Source organism: Erpetoichthys calabaricus, chromosome 17 (assembly GCF_900747795.2).
Source record: "Erpetoichthys calabaricus chromosome 17, fErpCal1.3, whole genome shotgun sequence".
Lineage (NCBI taxonomy): Eukaryota > Metazoa > Chordata > Cladistia > Polypteriformes > Polypteridae > Erpetoichthys > Erpetoichthys calabaricus.
The window spans coordinates 85897384-85909435 of NC_041410.2; the positions used below are offsets into that span (position 1 = coordinate 85897384).

General features: G+C 43.7%; 1 protein-coding gene across 1 annotated transcript in view; it reads right to left on the bottom strand.

The window, feature by feature from the left end:
* The window catches only part of LOC114667516 (NAD(P) transhydrogenase, mitochondrial-like), a 74786-nt gene that overhangs the window by 32996 nt on the left and 29738 nt on the right, over positions 1 to 12052 (bottom strand). Inside the window, exons 3-6 of the mRNA XM_028822829.2 lie at positions 11478 to 11695; positions 9117 to 9204; positions 2934 to 3022; positions 788 to 975 (exon numbers count right to left, since the gene is read on the bottom strand). Of these exons, the coding sequence (XP_028678662.1) occupies positions 788 to 975; positions 2934 to 3022; positions 9117 to 9204; positions 11478 to 11695 (583 nt within the window). The remainder of the gene's footprint in view (positions 1 to 787; positions 976 to 2933; positions 3023 to 9116; positions 9205 to 11477; positions 11696 to 12052) is intronic.

The following is a 12052-nucleotide window of genomic DNA, read 5'->3' on the forward strand; positions in this document are numbered from 1 at the left end:
ATCTTCATTATAAAAAAAAAAATTGAAAACACGTGGCTGCACTTGTATTTTAAGAGGCACTGCCTTTTGGTAGACTTTATCAGGCATTTGGCGTTTTGGAAAGAGTTCATTGCTATCGCTAACTCTCATCACCACAAAAGTTTGAACATGGTGTGGGGAACGGAGTTACCAATACCACCTTATTCCAAAGTTTCGAGATTGAAATGCCAGCTCATAAGTGTCTTTCACATGCCCACTTTAGATGGGTGCCCAGTGTATGGATGGATGGGCACATGGCTTGGTACGTTGTTCAACACCAGACACCACTGGGGTTACATCCAGCACCCCACAACCCTAAAATAGGGTTAAGTGGCTTCATTCAGGAAACAAATGGATGCTTGTAACTGGGGTTCCCCCACTTCGGTGAACCACACATAAACACAATGGGAAGCCTTAATGGTTGATTTATTAATTTAGTGCCAGTAGCAGCATCAGTTAATCAATTTATGAAGGCTCATGTCGAATTCATGCTTGGTCTGTGGTAACTGCATTCAATGGTGCATATTGGGAGAGAGGGGATTGGGGACATGGAGCACAGAAGGTCCCCAACCCGACCACTAAGAGTCCGTCCAAGAGCTTGATGATGAAGTAACATCAGACCAGAACACAATGGTTTAAAGTTCAAGGCAGCATTCAGAAATAAAAATAAAAAATTTTGTGCCAGTCACTAGATTTAAGAGCTTAAGAAATGTACCAAGGCTTCTAACAGCTGAGGAGCTACAGGGTGCCAAGGCTACCCCAAATTCACCTGGAATGAGTGCGGTGCTGATGATGATATCCACATCCTTGGACTGCTTAGCAAAAAGTTCCATTTCTGCTTCAATGAACTCCTTGGACATCTCCTTAGCGTAGCCCCCCACACCTTCACCTGACTCCGCGACATCAACTTCTAGAGGTTCTGCTCCGAAAGATTTAAACTGCTCAAGAGCGGCTGGTCTGAAAGGGATGGGAAAACATTAACCAGAAGTGTTGCCATCTTGGGTGATCTATTACCAGATTTGTGTCTACAGAGAACTTTCTTTATGCTGTAAAGCTCCTTATTATTATACGGGGTTGTGCTGTTGACCCAGGCCTTTATTTGTCTTTGTCCTCTTTTTACACCATCTATTTCTGAAAGCACTTATTCCACTTCAGACATAGTCAAATCTAGAAAGGCCTCAGATACAAGGCAGAAACCCACCTGGACACAGGGGCTGGGGGCTGGCATAAGTGTAAGTCGTAAGTGATGCACTGAAAGTCCTGAAAACCTGCTTAAATTTAGGTGGATGGTCAGGGATACATGCTGTGAAATTCTTAAGGGCCCATCATATTGTACAACTGCTCCAGTCATGGAGAGTCATAGAGGCCATTTATGTAATCTTAGTGAGTTGGAGGCAGTGACAGAATGTCATGTAGTCAGACATACCACTGTGACCTACCACAACAAAACCAAAACAGGAATACATTTGGTCATAAATTTGCTGTCACGTGACATGACTTCTGCTTATAGGGGGTGTCAAATTTGATGACTGTGGGTGCTGTGTAATTATTTTTGCAGTATCAGATGTTATTGCCACTGTAGCCTAAGACCAATCCAGGTCTGGGATTTCAAACACAATTGAAGTCTCTAGATTCATACTGTATCATCCTTCAGGATCTCATATTATGCCTGATGCTACAAATGGGATAGTTCTGTGAGTTAAGATTCCTACACCTCTAGTTTTCTTTGTATAGCTGGAGTGAAAAGTTTGTCCAATCCCTTTGCAACCGAAACTGGTCCTTACTTATTATGCTAGTCTCCTGTAAAATACTATCTTGGAATTTAAATCTGTTAAGTGAGTGAATACTTTCTTTCTCTTTAATTCATGATTGAGACCTTTGACATTCCAGCTCACAAAGTTCACAGTTTGGTCATAAAAATATTGCTTCTGAACATTTTTTTGACATTTTGTAGTTTTAAGGTAGTACATTTTATATTTAATAGCTATGATGACTGTGATTGCTGATCTTGTCACCCAAGGATGTCAATTTACAGGGGTGTCAAATTAGAAAACTCCAGGATGACTTTCTGCCACAGTTTCTACTTTGGAAAGTATCCTGTACTCGTCCTTTTTTCTTAAAGATTAATTCAGGGGGCCATGTAATGCCTTTATAGGTAGGGCAACTTAGGACACACTTTTTCTCTCCATTTTATGGAGACGCCATACACCATGTGACACCAAACAGAGGAGTCTTTCATCTGTTTGCAGGGTCCTTGTACTTCCAGATAAGCATTAGTTGGCTATCAGCTCTCCTGCACCCCTATGACTTGATTTGAATCAGTCAGTCAGTCCTGTCCTTGCACTTACATTGGTTTTTCTCCAGTGTAAGTGTCCAAGAGGAAGGATGGGAATTCTGGCTAGGACAGTGGATAACTTCTTGCCCAGATGAGAGGCCATAGTGGAAGAATGGCAGGAGTTGAGACTTGACCCAGCCATAACACCTTACATTCTTCAAGGGTGATAAGTGGACCGGGCAAATGGGAGTACCAGGAGCAGTTCATTACTGGAAGCAGTCCTGGGTCCCTTGGCCTGGCCTCAGGGAGTCAGAGTCAAGAGGCAATGGGTGGCCCTCAGTTAGAGGCAGAAGGAGCAATAGAATTGGAGCATTTGGCTGGAATTTAATTAGAAAAGTGTCTGTGGAAAGTAAAGCCTTTTATCTGAAACTGGAATTGTGTTGGTGGTTTGGGCTCAGTGGTGCCCCCTTGTAGTTACACCAGCTACATCAGCTGTCATCTCAAAGTCCCAGAAATGTACAAGTTAGGTTAGTTGGCCAAGTATGGAAGGGTGGGGGACCACACAGTGTCGCTCCATGAATAGGCTCTGAATTTGATAAGCAGATGACTTGGTAACAGACTTCTCCACTGCCTGGCTTACCTTGTATCAAATCCTCGGACAATTGCACCCATGGATTTTGCTGCTCCTGCGGCTGCAAGTCCAGCAACACCACCACCAATTACCAAAACCTACAGGACAAGAGCAAACACAAAGTACGGTTTAGCGTGTGAAGCCCTCATTCAAGATTAGCCACTACTCTGCACAACATTTACAAAAATAACAAAAATGTCTTGTTGCTGTGTGAAGGAAGTGACAAGCAAGATGTATAAAGCCGAATAAAATGCAAACACCTGACATGTAAGCTGAACCATCTTCCAGTTTTGATCCACACAGAATGGTCAATAAGGCATTTTCAATGAGGTTTTGTTAATCAGTACATTTTCTTCATCGGGCTTTGGAATTATTATCCACCTTAATAAAAGCACAAGTGTATGTCTGGTTGCTACATCTGTGTCTGCGCCTTGATATCCTGTCTACGGAAATCAGGAACAGGAGACGGCCACAGTCCTGGTGGAGTCCCACACCCACTGGGAATAGTGCTGATGTTTTACAAGAATATGGGCACAGCTCTCACAGGGACAGAATCCCTCAAAGAACACAGTCATAGTTCTCTAAGCACACATGTCGAGCAAATGGGCGTACTCCCACACCTCCTCTACGCTACTCCAAAGCTGGTCTACCATTCCACAGCCTGGATAGAATCCAGAATGCTCCTTTTGAATCTGAGGTAGGGGCAAATGTAAAGGGAAATACCTGGGGCAATCAACCCCTTCCAACGTTTTTATTTGATTATGTTAATCATCAGTTGTCAATCATTTTTTTCACTGCCCACCTCCAAGACCCACAACACCCTGGACCTTAGTTTGGTCATCATTAAACCAAGCTGTTCACGTCTTCAAGGACAAAGGAGGCAGACAAAGTCACCTGCTCGCCCACCCACTTTGCAATTTCTGGCTTTGCCGCTGATCTGAGGTTCTACAACTGGGTGGAGTGTCCTTTCCAGTACCGTGGCATACGCTTTCCCAAGGAGGCAGAGGAGTGTGATCTACCCCAATAGTGGGAGCAGGTCCACCAGCCCACCTTTTCAAAAAGGAAACGTTATAGAGTATGGGTGTCGAACTCCAGTCCTGGAGGTCCTGCAGTGGCTGCAGGTTTTCATTCTAACCGTCTTCTTCATTAGTGACCAGTTTTTGCTTCTAATTAACTTCTTTTGCCTTAGTTTTAATTAACTCGACTCGGGCCCCTTAGTTGTTTCTTTTTCCTTAATGAGCAGCCAAACAATAATGAGACACGAAACAAGCCGCCACATGACCAGTTCTCCTGTGCCCATCACACATCTGAAAATAAAGAAAGGTGAAGGGCTCAGTAAGGTTGATCTGCTCAGGTCACCAAAACATTTTGACGTTCTTAGAAAAAACAGAAAAATCAACAGTTTTGGAAATGTCTGCTGTGACGGAATGAGAGCAACAACAAGCCATGGAATTAATTAACAGCAAGAATTAGCTACTCATTAAGAGACTGGTTAGAGTTTGAAATCCCAATTTAGCTGGTCACCTGTCGGCTCGTTTTACATATCATTTCTGTTTGGCTGTCATGTAGCTCTTTTAAGGCGGATGTCGACTTTTGTCGACAGGAGGGGTTGAGGGCGAATGTCGACATCCAGGTATAGAGGGCAACAATCAGCTGTTAATGGCGACAAATCTCACAGTCACGTCACAGGCATTCCCTCTGTGCTTGGAGGAATTCTAGACTCGTTGACTCGGCAACTAATCCTTGCGTGTGCGTGAGTTGCGAAATGTAAACAATGGCAAGATGGCATCAACATGTGACAAGGGAGCGAAGCGAGTGCAGAAAAGAAAACACTCGGCAGATGATGTTTTGCGCATTATCGCCGAGTCGGACTCTGATTTTTCAGAATCGGATTTTATTGACAGTGATCAGGAGATCGAGCAAGAGAGTGAGAAGCCGGCATCAGCTGATCAAACACCAGCCGATGCCACGCTAGCGGATCTGCTGCCAGTTGAGCGCCTTCGCTCAGCCGATGCATCTACGGCAAGGTTCGCATGGGATAAATACACAGACATTGATCCGTTGAGAGCCGATCTGACTACGGGACTTCACAAGATGGCATGGCTTGCTGTTTGACACGACAGATCACCAGCTGCTGTACTTCAGGCTGCTCTCTCCTGATGCTGCTTTTCAGCTACTGTCAGACGAGACAAACAGGTAGGCAGAGAAATTTTTTGAATCGCGGGCTGCGTTTGCATCGCATTCTCGTTTTTCAAAGTGGAAACCCACAACAAAAGACGAGATGAAGCGCGCTGTGGCATTACTAATAGAGATGGGACAGAACTGGTGATATAACTTCAGGGAGCATTGGTCCAAACGTGCTTTGTCCCCTGGTGGCTTTGGACAGGTTATGCAGCGTGGTGATAGGTACGTGCTTCTGCAAAGTTTTATTCACTTCTGTAATAAACAGAAGCAAATCCCATGGGGTGAGCCAGGCTATAACGCCATGCATAAAGTTCAGCCCCTGCTTGACATTGTGGAACCAACATAGAAACAATTTTATCAGCATGGCTGTGATTTGTCTGTGCATGAATCTATGATAAAATAAAAGGGACACCTTTGTTTCTGCAAATATATGCCAGACAAGCCCACAAAGTATGGCATAAAGGATTTTGTACTGGCAGAAGCAAACACTGGTTTCTGCCTGAAAGTAATTACATATACAGGAAAGTATTTCTTTCAAAGAGAGAACTGTCCCTTGACATGTCAGGTTGTGCTGGAGCTGCTTCAGGGCTATGAACATTTGGGTCATGTTGTGTACATTTGGACAATTTTTATACATGCCCAGAATTGTTCATGGAGCTACAGAGCAGAGGAATTGGAGCTTGTGGCACAGTGAGGGTGAACAGGAGAAACATGGCTTCACAGTTGAAGCCAGACAGGCTGAAGATGAAAAGAGGTGACAATATGGTTTTCATGCGGGCAGAAAACTTGGTGGCAGTGGCATGGCATGATGGCAAACGGGTGACTTGTCTCTCTACAGTACACACTAACAATATATATGAGAAAGTGTAGCAACAGACAATTGAAAAGTAGGCACCAAAGCAACACGTATTGTAAGGAGTGCAATGTGGCAGTGACTGAAATTGGCTGCTTTGAGCGAGATTAGACTTTGCAGGACTTTGCCGTGTAAAATGTATGTGATATGTATGTGAAATCATCGAGTATGCAGGCTCATACAACATGCAAGACAGTAACATTTGTCAAAAGTAAATATTTTTTTGTTGATTTCAATTGCTTTGTGTTCTTTTTTTAAAAAAAGTTAGTTTTTGGAAAAATATTCAGCCCTGGGAGAAAAGAAACAAATAAAAAAAAAATTAGCCCTAAAAGAGTTAATGAAGAAAGAAATAAATTCAGAGGACTGAATCCTTAAAATGAAGGGAAAAGAAGTTACCGTATTTTTCGCACCATAAGACGCACTTTTTTTCCCCTAAAAGAAGGTTGGAAATGTCTGTGCGTCTTATGGAGCGAATATTGTGTCACAGACCATGATGTGTATTACCTGACAAAAGTCGACATCCAGGGGTAGAGGGCGACAAAACTCACTGTTACGTTACAGGCATTCCCTCTGTGCTTGGAGGAATGTTAGACTCGTTGACTCCGCATCTAATCCTTGCGTGTGCGTGAGTTGCGACATGTAAACAAATATAAACAAAGGCAAGATAGCATCTACATCTCATGAGGGAGCGAAGCGAGTGCAGAAAACAAAATACTCGGCAGACGATGTTTTGCGCATTATCACTGAGTCAGACTCTGGACTCGACAGATTACCAGCCGCTGGACTACCTCAGGCTGTTCTTTCCTGAAGCTGCCTTTCAGCTGCTGTCAGACGAGACACACAGGTATGTAGAGCAATGTTTTGAATCGAGGGCTGTGCTTGCACCGCATTCTCGTTTTTCAAACTGGAAACCCACAACAAAACACGAGATGAAGGGCTTTGTGGCATTACAAATATAGATGGGACTAGACTGGCGATTCAACTTCAGGGAGCATTGGTCCAAACGTGCTTTGTCCCCTGGTGGCTTTGGACAGGTTATGCAGCGTGATGATAGGTAGGTGCTCCTGCAAAGTGATTGTGAGCAACTGAGCTTCATAAATTCTGACACTAGCGATGAGGAGTTCTTGGGGTTTCCATAAAACTAGAAGAGTGCTTGAACCTTAAAGTCTCTCCTTATTTGTTAATGACAGTGATGAGGTTTCTTAATACCGCTGTTGAATTTACATGGTTGAAATATTATTCTGCTATATTTTATTAAACATATTAGTGCACCATTTGGTTCAGAATATTTTTTTTCTTGTTTTCTTCCTCTAAACCTTAGTGCGTGTAATGGTCAGGTGTATCTTATGGTGCAAAAAATACGGTAATTAGCAGTGAAAACTGGCCACTTATTAGGAAAAGGGTTGGAATGAAAACCTGCAGGCACTGCGGCCCACCAGGACCGGAGTTGGATGCCCCTGCCTTACAGGAAAAAAAAAAAAAACTTATTTGAGGTTTATTACGGGTGCCACTTACACTCCGCAGATGCTTGCAGCACAAGATGTATGGACCTGCAGAGCCACAACACTATATATCACTGTAGGTCTACACCTGCAGTTTCAGGGCAGAAGTGACATCACTGCATGGCTAGAGCAGCAGTTTGGTAATACAGTAATCCCTCCTCCATTGCAGGGGTTGCGTTCCAGAGCCACCCGCGAAATAAGAAAATCCGCGAAGTAGAAACCATATGTTTATATGGTTATTTTTATATTGTCATGCTTGGGTCACAGATTTGCGCAGAAACACAGGAGGTTGTAGAGAGACAGGAACGTTATTCAAACACTGCAAACAAACATTTGTCTCTTTTTCAAAAGTTTAAACTGTGCTCCATGACAAGACAGAGATGACAGTTCCGTCTCACAATTAAAAGAATGCAAACATATCTTCCTCTTCAAAGGAGTGTGCGTCAGGAGCAGAGACTGTCAGAGATAGAGAGGAAAGCAAACAAATCAATAGGGCTGTTTGGCTTTTAAGTATGCGAAGCACCGCCGGTACAAAGCTGTTGAAGGCGGCAGCTCACACCCCCTCCGTCAGGAGCAGAGAGAGAGAGAGAGAGAGAGACAGAGTTTGTTTTTCAATCACAAATCAATACGTGCCCTTATAGCTTTTAAGTATGCGAAGCACCATGCAGCATGTCGTTTCAGGAAGCAGCTGCACAAAAGATAGCAACGTGAAGATAATCTTTCAGCATTTTTAGACGAGCGTCCGTATCGTCTAGGTGTGCAAACAGCCCCCCTGCTCAATCCCCATACGTCAGGATCAGAGAAAGTCAGCACAAAAGAGAGAGAAAAGTAAGTTGGGTAGCTTCTCAGCCATCTGCCAATAGTGTCCCTTGTATGAAATCAACTGGGCAAACCAACTGAGGAAGCATGTACCAGAAATTAAAAGACCCATTGTCCGCAGAAATCCGCGAACTAGCAAAAAATCCGCGATATATATTTAAATATGCTTACATATAAAATCCGCGATGGAGTGAAGCCGCGAAAGGCGAAGCGCGATATAGCGAGAGATTACTGTAAACGCTTATACATCATCACAAATCAAAATGAATGACATGCTAACCACACCCAAGCCTATCCTTAACAATACTAACCATTTATTTTACACGCTAACCCCTAACCTTAACTTCGGTCCTGGAACTCCTGGAGTAGATCTGCGGTGACGTATGGTGTAGCACTGCTCTAGAGTTCTTCATTGGAATGTAAACCTGCCAGCTTACTGATTCAAGTCGGATTGCGGATGAGCAGTAAATGTGTCCTATACTACTCAAAAACAACAAATTGTGACACACAGTCTTGTCCTTTCAATATCGCGAAGCTCAGGCTGGCAGCCATTTCCATTAGTTGAATCTTCATAGGTTATGAATGTGAAGGCAATTTGTATCTAAGAGGGCTTACAAACATTTCTAAAATGCCAGCGTTTGCGTGGCTCACGTCTTGTAATCCCCGAGGGGCCTCCGAGCCCAGAACTGCTGTCCATCCGTAGGTTCGTCTGCCCGCCTGCCCACCGCACACACCACCCGCCACGCACCTTTCTGTCAAGATGACCTCCGCAGCGGGACACGGCTTACTAATTGAAACCAGAAGTGGAGTCAGAGGCGCCCAGGTTGTGTTTACCTTCGCCGGAGGCACTTTTCCAGCTGCTGTGATCTGGCCAGTAAAAAATCGTCCAAAGTTGTTTGCTGCCAGGACCACTGCCTTATATCTGCAGGACAAAAAGATTTCAGTCAGTCTGTTTGCTTTTTTTTTCTTGCATTTTTATAACGTTTTTGTGCAAAGCTACTGTCTTAAGCAACCATCTGCTGAGCTTCAAGAGGGAGGCGGAATTGGTTTTGATTTTCTTTGAAGGACGATGGCCTTGGATCAGACTTACCTATGCAACGGTCGTGATGCCACATTTTATTGTGTATACAGTGGATTCAGATTCCTCCACTTTCCAAGAACTTCATTGCTTTGTAGGTTTCAGTTTTTAATTTTTATTTAATTTACAAACCTTTCTGAAGACATGTCTTCACTTTGTCATTATGGGTTACTGAGAGTAGACTGATGGGTAAAAACGGCAAATTTATCCATCGAAAATTAAATCTACGATACGGTAAAAAGTGTGCAGAAAGTGAAGGGATATATGGACCCCACTGCTAATGCTGCCCCCGTGACCAGACTTTAGAGGAAAATGAATGAATGAATAAAAGGGTCTTGCATGGCATACAAAAGTTTGGGCCCCCTTACTTAAAACGTCTGTTCCCGCGAATAGTGAAGTGAGCAGATGATGAACTGACCGCCAAAAGGCAGAAAGTTAAAGTTGACATGTTTCTTTTCAGCTTTTTATGCAAAATTAGTGTATTGTTTTTGTTTTGTACAATTGTACAGTGGAAATAAAGGAAAGGAGCACCATGGGAAAGTTTGGGCACCCCAAGACGTTTGAGGTCTCTGATAACATTTCCCAAGGTGGTCTCAGACCTTCATTAGCACTATGGTTTGTTCATAGTCATCGTTCAGGAACTCCAGGTGATGGAGATTGCAAAGCTGTATAAATTCTCGGACTCCTCAAACCAACAATCAGCAGCCATGGGCTCCTCTAAGCAGCTGCCTAGCATTCTGAAAAATAAGAGACGACTTGATGCTCACAAAGTAGAAGAAGGCTACAAGAAGATAGCACAGCATTTTCAGGCCTCAGTTTCTTATGTTATTAAGAAATGGCAGTGCACAGGAACGGTGGAGGTCAAGTTGACGTCTGGAAGACCAAGAAAACTTTCTGAATTAACTGCTCGTTGGACTGTTAGAAAGGCAAATTAAAACTCTTGCTTGACTTGCAAAAGACCTTCAGGAAGATTTAGCAGACTCAAGAGTGGTGGTCCACTGTTCTACTGTGCAGTGACACCTGAACAAATAGGACCTGCATGGTAGAGTCAGCAGAAGGAAACCTTTCCTGCGTCCCAGCCACAAAATTCATCGACTGAAGGTTGCAAATGAACATCTAAACAAGCATTTTGGAAATCAGTCCCGTGGACTGATGAAGTCAAAATAGAGAGTTTCTGGCCACAAAGTGCACAGGTATGTTGGAGGAAAAAAAAAGGGGGCCGACTTCTAGCAAAAGAAGATGTCTCCAATTATTCAGCATGCCGGTGGATCGATCAGGCTTTGGGCTTGTTTTACAGCGAGTGCCTCAGGGATCACATGGAATGGATGGATTCAACTAAATACCAGCAAATTCTGGAAGCAAATATCCCACCATCTATAAAAGGTTGAAGTGAAAAAGGGGAAAGGGTCCTACAACAAGATAATGATCCAAAACACACCTCAGAATGTACAATGGAATACCTCAAGGTGTGTAAGCCGACAGTTTTGCCTAAACATCATTGAAAATCAGCGGACAGCTCTCAAAAGAGCCATGCATGCAAGATGGCCCAAGAACCTTCCAGAATTGGAAGCCTTTTGCAGGGACAACTCAGTGAAAATACCCCGATGAACTGAAAGACTCGGCGGGCTACAAAAAATGCTTAAAAGCTGTGATACTCGGGGCTGTCTTAACATATGGGCACTGACTGGTGGTCCAAGGAGCATAAGAGGCCCACAATGTTTCTGATGCCTATGTACGTTTCTGTTTTGCTATCAGAACAGGGGCCCCAGTGCACTGTTTTACCTGGGGGCCTATGATACTGGTAAGACAGCCTTGGTTGATACTTGCCAAAGGGGGTTTACTAAGTAGTGACCATGTCAGGGGCCCAAACATTTGTTTCAGGCTATTTACATTTTTTTCTTGGTATTTTGTATTTGTGAATGATGGAAGTAAAAATGTAATCTTGCTTAAAATATTAAAGAAATGTGTCATCTTTAACTTTATACCTTTTTGATGGTCACTTCATTTTCCACTCACTCAACTCTTCACAGTAGCAGACGTGTTAAGCAAGGAAGGCTCAAACTTTTGCATGCCACTGTACATCAAACCACTCTACTTCATATGAAGAAGCTTCTTACCCTGCAATGTTGGCCATGGAACTCAACGCGTCGTATCCTTGAGCGATGGTCACCCTGGGCACCTGATCCATTGCCAGTACCGTGACATTCTGTTTCGCCAGCTTCTCCATGAGGTCTGGGTTTTGAGCTGGGTAGATAAAGCTGACCAGAGTGGACTTTGGTTTTAGCAGCTCCGCTTCATGTCTTCCCAAGGCACTATTAAATGTTGGTGCCCTGACCTGGAAAAGAAACACAAAGAACTGTGTGAATGGTAGGCCAGCTTCATTTTTAAATCACGGCTTGAAGAGTTTTATGGCAACTGGAGAAACAAAAACTGGACAGCAGCCTCCTCAGCTATGGACTCTGCATCCTGAATGAAAAGACCGGTACAAGTTGTGAAACTACACCTCTTATTTACATTATGTTGGGGTCAGAAGACCCGAATTCACGTTAATGTGGCCTCTTATCTTCTGTACAACACGAGTACCGAGGGACGGCTCAACTCTTGTTAGAGATGGGAGTGTGGGGATGGCACAAGTGGGAGACCTTCTAGACATGGACAGTGAAGCTTTGCATGCCAGTGTGGATGAACAGGG